General features: G+C 43.5%; 1 protein-coding gene across 1 annotated transcript in view; it reads left to right on the forward strand.

Annotated features, from left to right (window-relative positions):
• The window catches only part of ntsr1 (neurotensin receptor 1 (high affinity)), a 52007-nt gene extending 32186 nt beyond the window's left edge, over positions 1 to 19821 (forward strand). Inside the window, exons 3-4 of the mRNA XM_080204404.1 lie at positions 12136 to 12226; positions 19572 to 19821. Of these exons, the coding sequence (XP_080060530.1) occupies positions 12136 to 12226; positions 19572 to 19821 (341 nt within the window). The remainder of the gene's footprint in view (positions 1 to 12135; positions 12227 to 19571) is intronic.
• The last annotated feature ends 218 nt before the right edge of the window (positions 19822 to 20039 follow it).

Genomic DNA, 20039 nt, shown 5'->3' on the forward strand with positions numbered 1-20039 from the left:
TGATGGTGACCGAATGAAAAAGATGGTCATGCGCCATGTTCATTGGGCTACAAATCAATAGTCTTTTGCTTCAAGGAGATATCTTCCTTTAGAAATAGGTGGTTCTACACAGGACCAGAGTCAGTTCACAGTTAGATTCCCTACAGTGCAGAAGGAAGTCATTCAGCCCATCAAGTCTGCAACGACCATACCCCTCCCAGGCCCTATCCCCATAACCCCATGCATTTACTCTAGCTAGTCCCCCTGACACTAAGGGGCAATTTAGCATGGCCAATCCACATAACCTGCACAGCTTTGGACTGTGGGAGGAAACCCACACAGAGAACGTGCAGGCTCTGCACAATCAGTGACCCAAGCCGGGAATCGAACCCTGTCCTGGCACTGAGAAACAGCAGTGGTAACCACTGTGATACCGTGCCACCTGGTTCTACGTTAGGTAAAAACAGGAAGTGTTGGTAGAACTCAGCAGGCTTTGCAGCATCAATGGTGAAAGGAACAGTGGGGTGGGATTTTCCGGCCACACTCACCCCAAAACTGGAAAATCCCACCCGAGATCAATGGACCTTTGCATGGACCATCTCCTGCCCACTACGATTCCTGTGGCAGGTGGGAAAGGGATGTTCCGGTGAGAGTTGGAGTCCAATATTCTTTCACAGGACGTGGATGCCACTGGCAAGGTCAGCATTTGGTGCCCATCGCTAATTGCCCTTGAACTGAGTGCCTCACTCAGCCATTTCAGAGGGTAGTTGAGAGTCAACCACATTGCCATGGGCCTGGAGTCACATGTAGGCCAGGCCAGGGCGTTAACGAACCAGATGGATTTTTATAACAATCGATGGTAATTTCATGGTCACCATTCCCGAGAGAGTGCTCAGTTCCCGATCTTGTTAATGGAATTTAAATTCCACCAGCTGCCATTCTGGGGATTTGAACACATTTCTCCAAAGCATTAGCCCGGGCCTCTCTAACAATACTACCACTACACCAACATCACCCCATAGACATGACTCTTCTTCCATATCAGGGTCCGTTCCCTGTGTTGTGGTCCCAACACTGAACCCTGTGGAACACCACTAGTCACCAGTTGCCATCCCCATTCTCCACCTTCTGTCATCAGCCAATCTTCAATCATGCCACTACCTTGCCTCTAACACCTTTGCCTCATAGCTTATTTGGCAACCTCCCGAAAGGCACCTTGTCAGATGCTTTCTGGAAATCCAGACACATCACATCTACTGGATCACCTTGTCTAATTTCTTTGTTACCTCCTCAAAGCATTCCAACAGCTTTGTCAGACCACCCTTTGACGAAGCCATGCTGACTCAGCCCTATTTTGTTGTGCATTTTCAAGTACTCTGCAATTTCATCATTAATAATGGACTCCAAGGTCTTAGCCACAACTGAGGTCAGGCTATAATTTTCCATCTTCTGCTTCCCTCCTTTCTTAAACAAGGGTGTTACATTAGCCTTTTTCCAGTCCTCTGGGACCTTTCTTGAAAGATCATCACCAATGCCTCTCCTTCAGAACCCTGGGGTGTAGTCCTTCCATTCATTCATTCACGTGAGATATCAGGGTTTCACCTGGGTCCATGGAACCATATCAAATCCTCAGAATAGGATTGTTACAGCACAGTAGGAGGCCACTTTCCCTCGAAGAACAGGAGAGAAAGTGACTAAGACAATACTGTGATACCTCTACAAGATATGCTGGTTAGGTGCATTGGCCATGCAAAATTCTTCCTCAGTGTACCCAAACAGGTGCCAGAGTGTGGCAACTAGGGGATTTTCACAGTAACTTCATTGCAGTGTTAATGTAAGTCGATTTGTGACACTACTAAAACAAATTAAACTAAACTACAGGGCAACATTCCTTCTCTCTGCTATGTTACATACAGTTAACATGTTAGTTATGGAAAGAAAGAACGTCTGGTATTTATACAGGGCCTTCCATTATCTCAAGACATCCCAAAGTGGTTTGCAACCAAACATGTACTCTAAAGTGTTCTCCCTCCTGTAACGTAGGGACTGTATTATTCAGTTTGTGCATAACAATGGTCCACAAGCATCATTGGAATAATGATGAGGTAATCTGTTTTACTGATATTGACTGAAGAATCAATATAGGTCAGGAGGTGGAGAAGAATCCACTTTCTCTTCTTCAAAATAGTGAATGGAATCTTTTACTCCCATACCAGGGTTTACCAGGCTGATTCCTGGGAAGACAGGCCTGTCATATGAGGACAGACTAAGTCGCTTAGGATTATATTCACTGGAGTTTCGAAGAATGAGAGGGGATCTCATGGAAACTTACAAAATTCTAACAGGGTTAGATCAGGTAGATTCAGAAAAATGTTTCCAATGGTGGGGGAGTCCAGAACGAGAGATCATAATTTGAGGATAAGGGGTAGACCTTTTAGAACTGAGATGAGGAGAAATTTCTTCATCCAGAGAGTGGGGAATGTGTGGAATTCACTACCACCAAATGTAGTTGAAGCCAAAAAGTTATCTGATTTCAAGAAATTAGATATAGTTCTTGGAATTAAAGGGATCGAAGGGTATTGGGGGGGAAAGGGGGATTAGGATATTGAATTTGATGATCAGTCATGATCAAAATGAATGGTGGAGCAGGCTCGTAGGGCCTGATGTCCTACTCCTGCTTCTAGTTTCTATGTTTCTATCTCAAAGGGTGTCTGGAGTCTTGGTTTAAGGTGTCATCCAAAAGATGGCACCCCAGAAGGTGGCATCAATCTCTTTAAGAAACGATATAATAAAGCAAACCCTCCACTGCTTCTGGAAAAGAAGATCCGAGGGGTTTTGGACCATGTAATTAAACTGCAGTAAAGTTGGTTGCACAAGCTGACTAAAGACCAGCTAGTTTATATTCAATACCTTGTGTGAGATCTTCTCCATCTCAAAAAGATATGATCATAAGGAATCTAATATTTCATGTCTCATTGGGATATTGCAGGAAACACAACAGAAAATCAATAAGATGACTGTACTTCAGAAAGCAAGATCAATTCAGTCAGGAAAGTGCAGATAATGTCAGCAAAACTTATGATGACACATATTTTAATTGCTTGTCTAATCCTCTGGAACAAGTGCAGTAAATTACACTGATTAAGCACAAAGTAAGCAACATAATCAGCTGGATTTGTGGTCCTCACAATCATTTCAATAATCAACAGCACTTCTGTTTTACAAACTTGAGTATCTATTGCTTTCAAAGCACAAAGAAAATTACAGCATAGGAACAAGCCCTTGCGAGTTCCAAGCACCCACCACCTTGTGTAAAAAACTTGCCTCGTACATCTCTTTTAAACCTTGCCCCTCGCACCTCAAACCTACGCTGTCTAGTAATTGCCTCTTCCATCCTGGGAAAAAGCTTCTGACTATCCAGAAAAGCTTCTTACTATCCAGCAGGATACTGAAGTAATATAACAATACAAACTCTTCTTAAATCAAGACCCCTTTTAAACTGGTGACTTTCTAATGAGCTGGATATTAAGATACATAGTAGAGAGCATCAGAAAACATGAATCTATTATCCAAGTTATATAAAAGTTCTAAATCCTTCAGAGTTTGGTTGTGTAATTTGGTCTATATGCTCTGTTGGTATTATCAGAGAAGCACTGGAGATTTTAGTTACGAGAGCTTCAAATCAATCCATTTTTGGTATTCTAAAATCCTTTTGTTTAGAACACATTCAGAGAATCTGCAAATATCAGCTGTCTCTTTTCAAAAGATCTTTATTTATTTATTGGTGTCACAAGTAGGCTTACATTAACACTACAATGAAGTTACTGTGAAAATCGCCTAGTTGCCACACTCCGGTGCCAGTTCGGGTACACCAAGGGAAAATTTAGCATGACCAATGCCCCTTAACCTACACAACTTTCCGACTGTGGGAGGAAACCGGAGGAAACCCACGCCAATACAGGGAGAAGGTACAGACTCCGTACAGTGTCCAAAGCCAAGAGTCGAACTCTGGTCCCTGGTGCTGTGAGGCAGCAATGTTAATCAATATGCCACCGTGCCGCCTTATCGTATTCGAATACAACTTCCTGAAACAACCATAATCTGTTCACTTAATCATGTTAAATCATTCAAACATGGACGATTAGCAAAACTGCTTTTGTACAAGCAACCCATAGTAAAAATAATTAGAATCATAGAATCCCTACAATGTAGAAGGAGGCCATTCAGCCCATCGATTCTGCGTCGGCCACAAACCCACCCAGGCCCTATTCCCATAACCTCGCATATTTACCCTGCTAATCCCCCTGCCACTAGGGTCAATTTATCATGACCAATCAATTGATTAAAACATTCTAATATTGTGAAAGTTGTCAATCAGGAAACTTCATAAGCGAATCAGAATCTTCAAACATTTTTCCAACTACCTTCTGAGATATACTTTATGCAATTTATAACATACAAAATACAGGACACAAAGGCTGGGATTTTTCAGCCACACTCACCCTGAAACTGGGAAATCCCACCTGAGGTCAATGGTCCTTTCCATGGTCTGCCGTTCGCGTGCTACGATTCCCGTGGCGGGTGGCATGGGAAAATCTGCCCCCCAAATCTTTAAGATGCTCACCTGCTGTTAAAATCAATCCAATAAATTTGTCCTAGAGACCCACATATTCCCACAGAGGCTTATGGTTTGAGTTATGCTTCTTTCTTCACATTTGCTTTCTCCTGTGGGGGCCTCTGTACAACCAATCCCTTGTATTTCCTTGCCTGCCCCAATTTCTCTCTTATTTGGTCCACTTGAGTTTGACCCTCTGTATTCCCCTGGTCATCCTAGATCAGTACCCATTACTTATCCATCCTGCGTGATTCACCCAATCCCACATTCTCTTCAATTCACACCAGCCCTGGATTCAAGTGTTCCTTGTCTGTTCCTATCCTTGTCAACAGATCTGCTCTGTCAGCCTTTCAGCACTTCTGTATTCCTTCAGAATATTAACTTCTGAGTCCGATTTTCTTATCTCCTTGATCAGGTATTCCTGCCTCTGACATTCTAACTCAAAAGCAGCACCACAAGAATCCTTGAATTTTGTGCAGTCACATCCTCTGGCTGTCAGATAATCTTAATTGTTGTCAAAACAAAAGACCAGTTAACCCATGAAGCCTGTGCCAGCTCTCTCGAAAGAACAATCTAGTTAGTATAACTCCCCCCACTGTTTGCCTTGCAATTTTTGATCCATTTATCCAAATCCATTTGAAGGCTACTTTAGCATTTTCAATCAGACAGTCTGTCCCAAATCTAACCACTGTTTAAAATAGTTTTTCCTCATATTGCCCCTGGCTTGATTACCAATCACATTAAATGTGTACATTCTGGCTATTGGCCCTTCAAATATTGGAAACAGTTACTCTTTATTTATTTACTTCTGTCTGAATTCATCACATCTTTCAACACAATTAATTCTCCCTTCATCCTTCCCTGCTCTTGGAATAATCCAGGCTTCTTCAGTCTATCCACGTCACTGTAATCCCTCATCCCTGCATACTTTCTGGGAAATCTCTCCTGCACCCTCTCCAAAGTCTTAGCTTCCTTCCTGAAGTGCAGTGCCCAAGACTGAACATATTAAAATCACCTGGGACTGAACTAGTAATTTACAACTGTTTAACATCACTCCTTGAAGCCCCGCAACGCCAGGTTAAAGTCCAATAGGTTTATTTATCGCACGAGCACTCTGAAAGCTGCCCCTTCATCAGGTGAGTGCAACCTGCACTCACCTGAGGAAGGGGCAGCAGTCTGAAAGCTTGTGCTATCAAATAAACCTGTTGAACTTTAATCTGGTGTTGTGAGACTTCTTACTGTGCCTACCCCAGTCCAATGCTGGCATCTCCACATCATAGTATCACTTCTGTAAGAGTAACTTTCCAGAGTATCCTTCTGGGAGGGTCTTGTACTCAACTGAACTCCACCAATACAGCGACCACGAAAGACAACATGTAGTTTAAGAGCTAAAAGAAGTTTATTGCTAATGCATGCATCAGGAGAAAGGAGAGAGACAGCAAGCACCAGCTACCCTTTCTGACATGACAGTAAAAGTGTGAGATTGATATACTCTTCTGAACACTTCGATTTCCCACCCAGTTGTCACCCAAACTGAAGGGTCCAATTACAATATTACACATTACTACCTTAATAAGAACATAAGAAATAGGAGCAGGAGTAGGCCATATAGCCCTTCGAGCCTGCCCCGCCATTCAATAAGATCATGGCTGATCTGTCGTGGCTCAGTTCCACATTCCCGCCCTCTCCCCATAACCCTTAATCCCCTCTCTTATCAAAAACCCATCAACCCGCGTCTTAAAAATATTTAGCGAGGTAGCCTCCACCACTTCAACGGGCAGAGAATTCCAGAGATTCACCACCCTTTGAGTGAAGAAGTTCCTCCTGAACTCCGTTCTAAACCGCCCCCCCTTTATCTTGAGGCCGTGCCCCCTAATCCTACTATCCTTTCTGAGCGGGAAGAGTCTCTCCACCTCTATCCTATCCATCCCATTCATCATCTTATACGTCTCAATGAGATCTCCCCTCATTCTTCTAAACTCTAACGAGTACAAGCCTAGTTTATTCAGCCTCTCCTCATAGCTCAACCCCCTCAACTCTGGCATCAGCCTAGTAAACCTCCTCTGCACTCCCTCCAAGGTCAAAATATCCTTGCGTAAGTACGGCGCCCAAAACTGCACCTTAACCAATAACATTCTTCCTGTCAGCAGGGTTAGGAGCTCATTAGTCCATTGCACCTGAAAGTTCTTCCCTCATTACTAGAAAATCTAACTATGTAAATCCAGTAGACTCAAGGATATTGCTGTCAGCTGCAAATTCTAATTAGTAAGGAGAGTCATTTCCTTGTCTGTGTTCAGTCCCATTATCAGCATGAGAAACAGTAACAACCTTGTTAACAATGATCTAATGAACTCCCATACATTCCAGCTACCTCCCATACTTGCAGCTACTTTACTCAAGCTGATAAGGAGAACTGCTCTCTCTGTACTCCTTTGTCTCAAAAGAATTTGGCCTGTCTACTACTGTCTATTTCCCATCATGCTGAGCAGTTAGATGACCTATTGGCCAAGGTTTATAAAACCTTTTAATTAATGCAGTTTAATTTCATAATACTTGATTAAATTTTGGTTATACAGACAATACCTTTGCATTTTGCATTAGGCACGTGGTGAATCCCTATTCTAATTATAAGGCACCTTGTAATCTTTACCTTAACCTAGTCTCCTTATTATTACCCTCCCTTATTACTATCTTTCAACTTCCTAACTTTTGTATTCTATGGAGGTGATCTTACCATCGCACCCCACCGGCCAATGGGCAGGGCGAGCCCATAAGATCGCAGGAGAGGTGAGAAATCAGGTTCGCGCCCAATTTCTCGCCTCTCGCAATTTTACTGGCACCGGATATCTGCTGTAATCAGCCTCACACCCATTTGCAGATGCTGAATACATTATTTAATAATTACTTAATAAATTATTGATATAAAAAGTTTATTTAAATGGAATTAGTGAGCCCGAGACTCAATCTTCAGGGTCCACTTGTCTCTGTGGTCTCGCCCGGAGAAGTTCTCCCTGTTGAGAATCATAGCTGGTCCCCAGCAATGGTGACTAAACACGATGGCCTCACCGGTAGACCTGCACATGCACAATGGTGCCCTGTGCTGCTCTCAGTCAGCATTTTGGTGATATAAGCCCGACTCCCTTCTGGTGAGAAATGGGCTTTAAGGGGTGTTATTTGTTCTAACTGCATAAGATCGCAGATTTCAATTTGCCCAAAACACGGATCAGAAACACTCCAGTTCTCATGTTCATTCTGAACTCAGAATTCTTTTCATAAGATTGTCCCCCTATGCCTCTATTTAAAAGTTCAGGACCCCATACACTTTATTAACTACTCTATTAACCTCTCTTGTCACCTTCAAGGATTTGTGCACAAATGGCCACATGTCTCGCTGCCTTTGCAACAGCTTTAAAATTGTACTATTAGTCAGACCATGGCTCTGTGTGCAGTAACATTTCCATTCTGTTGTATTCTACGATGAAGCCAAGCATCCCATAGCCATCCTGATCATTTTTAAACCTAGCTTCAATAGTTTATGTACTTGAGTGCCTAAATCTCTGTTCACTGACCCTTCAGCATTTACTCAGTTAATGATATTCCCTTCTGCTATTCTTAAATACCTCGCAAAGCGTTCCAAATTGTGCAACCCTCAACTTCTAAACTCTAAAAACCCGACCTGGGCAGCAGATTGGGATCCAAAACACTTGAAAATTCTTATTCTTGACTAGAAGAGATGGACTGCTTCTAAGAACAACAATGCATAAATGGAATCTACTAACAGGGGGAATTCACATGTGACTGCAGCCAAATTCCCCTCCAATTCGATTTTCAAGTTTGCTGACGATACCACCGTAGTACATCGGATCTCAAACAATAACAAGACAGAGTACAGTAATGACAAAGAGAATCAAGTGAACTGGTGCGGCAACAATAATCTCTCCCTCAATGTCAACGAAATGGAGGAGATTGACATCGTCTTCAGGAAGCGTAAAGGAGGACATGCCCCTGTCAACATCAATGGGGATGAAGTAGAAAGAGTCGAGAGCTTCAAGTTTTTAAGTGTCCAGATCACCAACAACCTGTCATCGTCCCCCCATGCTGACACTATAGTTAAGGAAGCCTACCAACGCCTCTGTTCTCTCAGAAGACTAAGGAAATTTGGCATGTCAGCTTTGACTCTCCCCAGTTTTTAGAGATGCACCATAGAAAGCATTCTTTCTGGTTGTATCACAACTTGGTATGGCTCCTGATCTGCCCAAGACCACACAGGACTACAAAAGGTCATGAATATAGCCCAATCCATCATGCAAACTCACCTCACATCCATTGATTCTATCAATATTTCCTGCTGCCTCAGCAAAGCAGCCACCATAATTAAGGATCCCACGCACCCACAACATTCTCTCTTCCACCTCCTTCCTTCGGGAAAAAGATACAAAAGTCTGTGGTCATGTACCAACCAACTCAAGAACAGCTTCTTCCCTGCTGCTGCCAGACAGTTGAATGGACTTATCTTGCATTGTTGATCTTTCTCTAAACCTTAGCCATGACTATAACACTACATTCTGCACTCTCCCATTTCCTTCTCTATGAATGGCATGTTTTGTCTGCACAGCACATAAGAAGCAATACTTTTTACTGTATGTTAATACAGGTGACAATAATAAATCAAATCAAATCGAATTAAATTTTAAATACACACATTTTGGAATTTTATTGCCCTAGTGCTAAAGCTAAACATTTAATCAGTCACAGTCTCCTATCAAGACATGCAGTCTAGCAGCATAGACATAAATAAAAGCTCACCATCTTAGTAAAACAGTCAGCACATTTCTATCTGAAATTTAACTCTGTTTCTGCCTTTGTAGATGCTTCCTGCTCTGGAGTAGTCCCAGAATTCTGTATTTATTTCAGATTTCAGGTGCCTGTAGTACTTTGCCTTTGTTGTAAGTAATTTACAGTACCGCTTTCCACTGATCCATTGCAGTCTTATTATGATCCAGGTCCAAGGATGCTTTATACATAATTTTCTGACTCATTTAATGGGGTCATTGAGTTTGCACAATGCAGCATTCCAAGGTTAACCTTCCATGATTTTTTCATTCATTCATGGGACATGGACATCGTTGGCTGGTCACCATTTATTGCCCACCCCGAGTTGCCCTTGGAGGGCAGTTGAGAATCATCCACATTGCTGTGGCTCTGGAGCCACACATAGGCCAGACCAGATAAGAATGGCAGATTTCCTTTCCTAAAGGACATTCGTGAACCAGATTACGACAGTCAACAATGGTTTCACGGTCATCAGCAGATTCGTAATTCAGATTTATTGAATTCGAATTTCACCCATCTGCCATGGCAGGATTCAAACTGTGTCCCCAGAACATTAGCTGAGTTTCTGGATCATTAGACTAATGATACTACCACTCGGCCATTGCCTTCCCTATAATTATGCTTGAGAGGTTTTCTGTTCCATCTCAAAAAGTTTCTGATTCCCTACAATCTGGAGGGGCTGAAGAAGTCTGCATAGACCCTGGGGCATTCATCACATTTTCAAGAGACTCACACTGAAAGCAAACAGCTTGGGCAAGCATCTGTTTAGCAAATCACTTATTTGAGCACAGTTGTGAGGGGCTTGGGATTCTTGCAGAATTGTCTCATGTCTGAATTTATATCGTACATTTTAATAGCTAACTTCAAATTTTGCAAGTTTGTGAGTTAAAGTAACTTGAAAGTGGACTTATCTACTTACCATACTGGAGGAAAAATTATACCCAGGACTTTACAGTTGAGCTTCTGCATCGATGATGTTAGCTCGACTGTGATGCTTATCAATGTCATCTTAAAGTTGTTGACTGGATTACCAACTCATAACGAGTAACAAATTGTTACTCGTGTGAATCAGCAGACAATATCTTTTCACAATGAATGTTTATTGTGGCAGAATTCCTCAATTTCCTTTATTTTCTCACTGAAGATTAATTTGCTTTGATTTATTATTGTCACATCCATTGGTATATCGTGACGGGTATTGTTTCTAGTGCGCTATACGGGCAAAGCATATTACCCATAGTGTGCATGGGGAGAAGAAAGGAGAGGGTGCTGAATATAGTGTTACAGTCGTAGCTAGGGTGTAGAGAAAGAGCAATGTTGCCTGCCGCACAGTCTGTTTTAACCCTTATACGGTGGACAAATAACTTTGAGTAGACGTCTTATTAGTACAAACAATATTTATTTAAACCCACACAATCAATAATCACCCACCCGACCAACAATAAGTTATCTTACAGAAAATACTAGAATTCAAGTCCAATACAAGACCTTGACTTAACTTTGCCTGACTGGCAAGTACCCAAGCAGATATTGGCCTTTATCTGTGCGTCAGTCTTGGTAGTCGTCTGCGTAGTCTGGTCCTTTGGTCTGGTCTGGTACTCTGTCTCTGGTCTTTCTTCCTTCCTTCTCAGGTGTGGTGGCTCTCCACTTGCTGGCGATGTTCACCATTGTGTTGTAGCTTGTTCGTGGGGTCAGAGAGAGAGAGATTCCTGGTTGTGTCGTACCCTTTATACCTCATTTGGTTTCATGCCCCTTTTTGGCCATTGCCAATCAATTAATCAGGACTTGATCACCCCGATCGATAAGAGTCCAATCAGGTGCTACCACACTGATCTCTGAGTGTGTCCCCAGCAGCCATGTCTGTAGGTATTGGAGACACATAGGTCACATACCTCCCTCCTAAACAAGGGTTCACGGTGCCCTTATGTCTGGTACACAACCCAGTGTGACCAGAAAGTCTCTTTCATCCTGGAGATGAAACAAGCCAGTGTGACTGTAAAGTCCCTTTCATCCTGGAGATGACCCATATCCTGTTTATTCACTCATCAGGGTTGCAGCCTGTTTGTCTCTGTCTTTAACCTGCAGCCTGTCGGTTTAGTTTCTTGCCCAATTTTCCCAGAGTGCTTTACAAAACGCCATTTTAGATGGCCAGTTTGGCTACAGCAACATAATATAAGGTAGGTCCATTCAAAAGTCTGATGGCAACAGGGAAGAACCTGTTCTTGAGTTGGCTGGTCTATGATCTCAGACTTTTGCACCTTTTTCCCAACGGGAAAAGGTGGAAAAGAGCATGTCCGGGGTGAGCGGGGTCCTTGATTATGCTGGCCTCTTTCCCAAAGTAGTGAAAAGTGTAGACAGTGTCAATGGATGTGAGGCTGGTTTGCATGGTGGATTGGGCTATGTTCATAACTCTTTATAATTTCTTGCAGTCTTGGTCAGAGCAGGAGCCATACCAAGCTGTGATACATCCAGAAAGGATACTTCCAATGGTGCATCTGTAAATATTGGTGAGAGTTGTAGAGGACACATCAAACTTACTTAGCCTCCTGAGGAAGTAAAGGCAGTGGTGGGCTTTCTTAACCATAGTGTCGGCATGGAGGGGTCAGGACAGGTTGTTGATGATCTGGACACTTAGTCAATTCACCAGTAAAGCACAGTAAGATAACATTTATGATAAGAGTTAAAGGTTTGTGTCTTTTTTTTTGCAGGAGCTGTGGTGATTGCCTTTGTTGTCTGCTGGCTTCCTTACCACATTCGGCGACTTATGTTCTGTTATGTCCCTAAACATCTCTGGACAGAGTGAGTGTGTCGCGATTGACTAGAGTTCTAATTTGATGATTTTCTTTTTTAATATTGAATAAAGAAAACAAAAGATTTTGTTTTATATACGTATTTGGCTACGGGTTACACAGCGCGGCATGGTGGCACAGAGGTTATTACTGCCTTACAGTGCCAAGGATCCAGGTCCAATTCCAGCCTTGGGTGACTGTGTGGAGTTTGCATGCTCTCTTTGTGTCTAAATGGGTTTCCTCTGGCTGCTGTAGCTTCCTCCCACACTCTAAAAGATGTGTGAGTTAAGTTGGTTGCCCATGCTAAAGTGGCCCTTAGTGTTAGGGAGATTAGCAGGGTGAATACATGGGGTTACGGGGATAGGGCCTGAGAGGATTATTGTCAGTGTAGACTTGATGGACAAATGGCCTCTTTCCACACTGCAGGGATCCTACGATTCAATGACGTTACTCACTTTACGAATGAACTGACTGAACAAAATTACAGTGGTTTCTATGTTGGGTTTATTGACGCAAATTGAGTTCAACTTCCCAAGCTTCATATTCATCCATAAAGCACAATGTTCTAAATTAGAAACAAGTCAGTAGCAGACTGCATAGCAAAGAGCTGGGACAGGCATGTTTGGCCAAATGGCCTCCTCCTGTGTTTTGCAATTCGATGCAACTGGACTAATGATCGGTTCACTACCCCAAAGCACTGACTGCACACATATCATTTCAGCTGTGTTTTGGTTTCATTTTCAAGAAAAACAAGATGGTTTAGTTTCAAAATGGTTTCATGTACGTGGATGCAGGAAATATTGTGCTTATAATATCACCACAACACATAGCCAGCAAAATGGTGCGTTATCAGGCTGTGCTCAGAAACTAAAACCCTTACACACTGCTTCTCACCATAATCAATGAATGCAAAAAATGCTGGTGGGGGAGGAATCTTACCAAAAAAAATCGCAAAGTGTCATTTCCAGTCTGAAAACCAGCCTGACTGACTACCAAAGGAAATAAAGGGGGCATATTTTGTACCTTCATGTAGGGACCAGCACCCCAACCATAACAGGAATAACCCCCTCCCCTCCCCATCCCACCCCCAGCCCACCACAGAGATCTCAGTGGCTTCCCTCCTGACCTACAATTGTAGGCACTTCTCTCCCCCCACAGCCTGATCATCAGCCCCTTACCCTCCCCTTGATCATCAACCCCTCCACCCCAATCATCATCACCCTCCCCTCCCATCCCCAAGCATCGGCCCCTTCACATCCCACACTATTCCCTCGATCACCAGCTCCTCCTCCTGCCCACAGTCGAAGCTGGCACACACAACCACCCCTACCCCCACCCCCAAAGCCCATTGCCGGTATTCTCTGCTCCTGCAAAGCTCCCTGCCCAAATATGAATGAATCTCCCCACCCCTACACCTTTCCACGAGGCTCCCACTGGGCCCACCCCCATCGCAGCCTCCCCATGACAGATTCACGTCCAGGTGAACCTGTTGTGAATGACTCCAGCGTAGTGTCACGCCGGCCACCGCAGAATATCCAGTGAGGGTGGAAGTCCCGGAGAGAGTTCTTGCTAATGTATTAAAATGAGCTTCATGGATCCCGCGGCATCTTTTACTCTACTCTGTCAGCGAGGGGGCTGGAAGGGTGGAACTCGGAAACACGCCGGCATGAATTGCACTTTCCGAGCCTCTCCAGAGTTTGAGTATGCTGTCATTCCCACAGCATTGACTTAATAACTTAGTCTATCATCTGTGTCATTCGTTGATTTGCGAACTTCAGTTTTCCAAAACTTAGAACTCCTTGCTTGGTGCCTTGAATTTAATTCATTTTAAGTACTTACAGAAAATGCTGTATGTTATGAAATAATATAATTCAGCTCCTTTCAGAAACTGGGTACAGTAAGAAGTCTCACAACACCAGGTTAAAGGCCAATAGGTTTGTTTGGTGAGTCACCTGATGAAGGAGCAGCGCTCCAAAAGCTCGTGATTCCAAATAAACCTGTTGGACTTTAGCCTGGCATTGTAAGGCTTCTTACTGTGCCCACCCTAGTCCAACGCCGGCATCTCCACACCACAGAAACTGGGGACCATAGAGTCGTTTCCTATTTGAGATTTAGGCATGACAAAAAGGAAGGAAGCCTATATGAAGCCATTTGTGGATGGTTATTAGTTAATACGATCCACAGCAAAAAATCCGCACAGTGCCTGCCAAAAAATATTTGCCAGCTGGAAATATATTCTAATCTTTAGCACTTACCAGATCCAATAACGCTTCTGTGAACTGTCTTGCAATGCTTTATTATGTTAAAGATGACAGTGAAAACTCTTGTTATTGTATACCTTTAGTGATCAAAATACAATTTGATGCCTGACTGGGCGAGTTAGAACGCTGAAGAGATGAGCTCGCTTTGAGCAAATGGCCCTGTCCTCTCTTTGACTGAATTCAAGTGAAATGATTTTTGTGAAGTATGTTGTATCTGCCAGAATTGTCTCTTTGACATTACTGAAGTTATTCTCATGTTGATCTGAGTCCTAAATCCTGTAAACTCTTTTGAGACGGCTCACTGACATTCCGTCAAAATTTCAAAGCGATATTTATTCACACAATTAGGCACACTTGTTAATATTCTGGATAACCTGTTAGCTGTGAGTTATTGGAGCATAAGATTGGGAATCTTAATTTTTCACGATTTAACAGGTGGAAAATCTTATCTGAATCTCTGTCTGATGGTTGACTTCCAAGATTGACACATCATTTTACTTCCACTCATAGTTATGATAAATAATTTTTTCTCATGGAAATAACTAATCATGTTCCGCTTTTGTAATTGGGGGACAAAAAATGCTGGAATTTGAATGGGCTATGTGGTTTTATTCATTTTTTTATTCATTCATGGGACATGGGTGTCACGGGCTGGGCCAGCATATTGTTGCCCACTCCTACTACCCTTGAACTGAACGATTTGTTCGGCCATTTCAGCAGGCAGTTGAGAGTCAACCGCATTGCTGCGGCTCTGGAGTCACATGTAGGCCAGACCAGGTAAGGATGGCAGATTTCCTTCCCTGAAGGACATTAGGTTGTTGTATAATGGGATGGAATACTGAAGCCGGTATCAGATTGTGCAAGGATACTGTTTTACCTTGTGTGGGCAGCATGATGGGCCAGTGGTTAGCACTGCTGCCTCACAGCGCCAGGAACTTGGGTTCGATTCCGGCTTGAGATATTGTCTGGGTGGAGTTTGCACATTCTCCCCATGTCTGCATGGGTTTTCTCCGAGTGCTCCTGTTTCCTCCCACAGTCTGAACGACGTGCTGGTTAGGTGCATTGACCCGAGTAGATGCTGGGGTGTGACAACTAGAGGAATTTCACAGTAACTTAATTGCAGTGTTAATATACTTGTGACTAATAAATAAATTAACTTTAATTTTCTTTCAATGTGTTAACTATTCGCACATTCTTTTGAATACATAAGATCCTCCTGATGGAATTTTTTCTGTATATGTAATCTAGTACATCTGTTTTACTGTTAGGAAATATGCAGGTGAACTTTAAATCCTTGTAGTTGCTGCATCGTGTTTATTTTTCCTTTAACATTGTTGTTGATTTTGTTTTATTTTTCAATTTCAGTGAAAGTTTCTGTCAGTGTTTCCCTCGCCTTTATCTTACTGTATAATTTTCCTTATCTTTCTGATGACTTCTAACCATTTGCAGCCTGAGATTAGCATTTTCCAACCTGCAGATTAATGTGAATCAAAGCGTACGAATATTTTGACCTCATTTTTCCTTAAATACCAATGTTTCAGATGAGAATAGATTTAAATGTCAAACCATTCATCCATGGGCATGCAGAATTATTCTGCAATTTTGGAGGCTACATTTCCAGCCCCACAATCACTCAGAAGTAACGTGCGATAAACAAAGCTGGGTCTTAAATTTCTGCTGTTCCTAAGTGAAGCATCTTCTGGGTGGGTGGAGAATGGGAGAAGCCAAATTCTCCGCTGTTTCATAGGATAGAATAGAATCGTAAAATACCTACACTGCAGAAAAAGGCCATTCGGCCCATCGAACATTTATCGACAACAATCCCACCCTGGCCCTATCCCCATAACCCTATGTAGTTACCCTGATACTAAGGGGCAATGTAGCATGGCCAATCAACCTAACCCTCACATCTTTGGAGTGTGGGAGGAAACCGGAGCACGTGGAGGAAATCCGCGCAGACACGGGGAGAATGTGCAAACTGCACACAGACAGTGATCCAAGCCGGGAATCAAACCTGGGTCCCTGGCACTGTGAGGCACCAGTGCTAACCATTGTACCACCATGCCGTCCCTTTGCCATCTCTGTGTGTCTTAAGAGTGTCTTAAAGATGGAATAGAGAGGAAGAGAACTGGAGAGATTTAGAGAGGGAATTCCAGTTCAGAGGGCCTTGGGAGCTAAAGGCATCATTGGTGAAAGACTTGCAATTGGAATGCTCAAGAGGCCAGAATTAGAGGAGCACAGAGGCTGAAGAAAATTCCCGAGAAAGTGAGGGGCAAGGCCACAGGCGGGATTTGAAAACAAGGTTGAGAATTTTAAAATCAAGACAATGCTTAACTAACAGGCGTCAGGGGTCATGGGTGAATAGGACAAATTGGAGCAGAGGAAGCAGAGTCCTGGATGACATCAAGTTTACTTATGAGGCGCTGACCAGGAGTGCATTGAAATAGTCACGATAACAGGGGAATAAATACAGGTTTCAACAGCAGATGATGTGAGACAGGGGAAAAGTCAGGTAGCGTTATGGAGTTGGAAATAGTCCTGGTAATCAGAGAATCATAGAATCAACTATGATGCAGAAGGGGGCCTTTCGGGCCTGCACCGACAATAATCCCAGCCAGCCCTATCCCTGGAACTCCACAAATTTACCCCGCTAGTCCCCCTGACACCCAGGGGCAATTTTAGCATGACCAATCCACCTAACCCACACATCTTTGGACTATGGGAAGAAACTGGAGCTTTAGAATGGGTGCATGGCTGGAAGCTCATCCCGGGATCAAATCAAACACCAAGGTTGCAAATAGTCTAGACGATGGCCAGAATTCTCCATTGTTCGGGCTATGACCTGGAAGCATGTGAAATCACGCAGTAAGACATTGGGCGCACATCCCAATGTCACACGCACTCAATAAATATCTTGGTTGCCAAGCCACGTGACATTCAGTACTGGACAAGTTGAAATCTCCTACAAGTAAATACCCAGAAGGCCCATGCAACTGGTCTGAACTTTCCATCTGTTGGGTGTGTGCACTCGGCAGGACTGGAAGTGGGAGCAAAACACACTTCCGACCGGGGTCAGCCCCAGAACACGATTGCACGCTGGCCAACCAATTAATGCCCACCTACAATCAGGCAGGCAATTTATTCCAATAAGGACCAATTGGATCCATCTGCTTATAGGGCTGGCGGGTGGGCCAAATGGCCAGGCAGCCTTTTATGCTTTATCTTCAACCCCAATCCAAGGCGGGATGAAGTGTCAGGGCTGAAATAAAATTTTAAAAAGTGTCCGGGTTTGTGCTCAAATGTGTCTCCTAGATACCCTTTGCATAGTTGTTCCATCGCGATTGATTTTTGACAGATCTGCTGCTCCCTCAGCCAGCTCCTCAGCAGCTGTCCCCCTGAGGGAGTAGATTAGAAATCATAGAATCTTACACTGCAGGAGGAGGCCATTCGGCTCATCAAGTCTGAACTGACCACAATCCCACCCAGGCCCTATCCCCATAACCCCAAGCACTTAACCTGGCTAGTCCCCCTGACACTAAGGGGCAATTTAGCATGGCCAGGCTACCTAACCCACACATCTGTAAGAGGAAACTGGACAAAACCCATGCAAACACAGAGAGAACGTGCAAACTCCACACAGACAGTGACCCAAACCGGGAATCAAACTGTATCCCTGATGCTGTGAGGCAGCAGTGCTAACCACTGTGCCAGGCTGCACCCTCCCTTAGCACTCACCCTCTTCCTGCCCTACACGGTAGCACTCAGCCTTTTCCAGTGTGTCGGATGCCCATGAATTGGCCGACCATTGTGAAATCATGTTCTGAGGCCATCCCCGGTCGGAGGTGTGTTTTGCTCCTGCTTCCAGTCCCGCCAAATGCGTACACCAACAGATGGAAAATTCAGGCCAATGGCTTGGGCCTTCTGAATATTTCCTTGTAGGAAATTTCAGCTTGTCCAGTACTGATGTTAGTCTGGTAATTTAAAGACAAGCACTACAGATAATAAAGTATCACATCTTAGTTCATGCACATCAATAAATTCTATGGGGAAGCCAGTGGATATTTGGATAAATGTAGGAATCTTGGTTCCAGTAGCAAGCAGAGGTCATCAAATGCTCTGATGTGACACTATATATCATTTTTCTGGGTTGACTTATAACAAATGGGAATCCTGCTATATTTTGAGTCTCTTAAGGACCATGAGGAAATTTCACTGATATTTTCTACTCCATACTGTTAAACTGAGGTTAGTCACTTTACGCAGGAGTTAAGCTTTGAGAAAAGAGCCAGCACACTTAAAATGGCACAGCTGTACCGTGGTTAGCAGTGCTGCCTCACAGCGCTAGGGACCTGGGTTCAATTTCTGGCTTGGGTTACTGTGTGTGTGGAGTCTACGCATTCTCCCCTCGTCTGTGTGGGTTTGCTCCGGTTTCTTCCCACAGTCCGAAAGACATGCTGGTTAGCTGCATTGGCTATGCTAAATTCTCCCTCAGTGTATCTAAACAGGCGCGGGAGTGTGGCGACTTGGGGATTTTCATAGTAACTTCATTGCAGTGTTAATGTAAGTCAACTTGTGCCACTAATAAATAAATGTTATCATATATTTCAGGAACTCTCTCAATAAGAGTGATTCTTGCATCCACAAAATGGGCGACATGGTGGCATAGTAGTTAGCATTACTGCCTCACAGCGCCAGGGACCCAGATTCAATTCCGGCCACAGGTTATTATCCGTATAGAGTTTTCACGTTGTCCCTGTGTCTGCTTGGGTTTCCTTCGAGTACTCCCCCCTGAGTGCAAAGATGTGGATTATAGCTCCTTAGTGTCAGGGAGATCAGCAGAGTAAAATGTGGGGTTGCGGGGATAGGGGCTGGGTGGGATTGTTGTCGGTGCAGACTCGATGGGCCAAGTGGCCTCCTTCTGCACTGTAGGGATTCTGTGATTCTATGAAAATGCTGGATGGTATATCCTCAATCAACGTCGATGGCTCTGCTGAATATCCCCAGCATGTCGTGTTATTTTTTATTTCTTAATCTATGCTTGTGATTAGTTTTGCTGCCTTTTGTATTCCTAATCACTCTTATTACTTCTTCCAGTTTTCTCTACGATTTCTATCATTACTTCTACATGGTGACCAATGTCCTCTTCTACGTCAGCTCAACTGTCAACCCGATCCTGTACAACCTGGTCTCTGCAAACTTCAGGCAGGACTTCCTCTCAACGCTTAGCTCTTTGTGTCTTCTCGGGCGACAAAAGGCAAAGACTCCTCCACTTAGCAGAAAGTCAAACAGCATTTCCAGCAATCATACCTACATTAGTAATGCCACCAGGGAAACCATGTATTAGTGGATTCCTATTGGGTGCCAAAGAGTTGGAATAGAAGGGAGAGGTGGGGCGGGGAGCGGGGAAGAAACAAGTAATTGCTGTCTTGAATTTTGTAGACAGTCACAATAGTGAGGAGTTTAGTGACTCACTGGGAGTTTAAAAAATAAATAATTACATGGAGGAGCTTTGTAAAAGTAGGAAGGTGGCAGACTGGAGATTTCATTAGAACCATAGAACAT

Source organism: Carcharhinus amblyrhynchos, chromosome 16, assembly GCF_965287045.1.
Source record: "Carcharhinus amblyrhynchos chromosome 16, sCarAmb.v2.hapA, whole genome shotgun sequence".
Taxonomy (NCBI): Eukaryota; Metazoa; Chordata; class Chondrichthyes; order Carcharhiniformes; family Carcharhinidae; genus Carcharhinus; species Carcharhinus amblyrhynchos.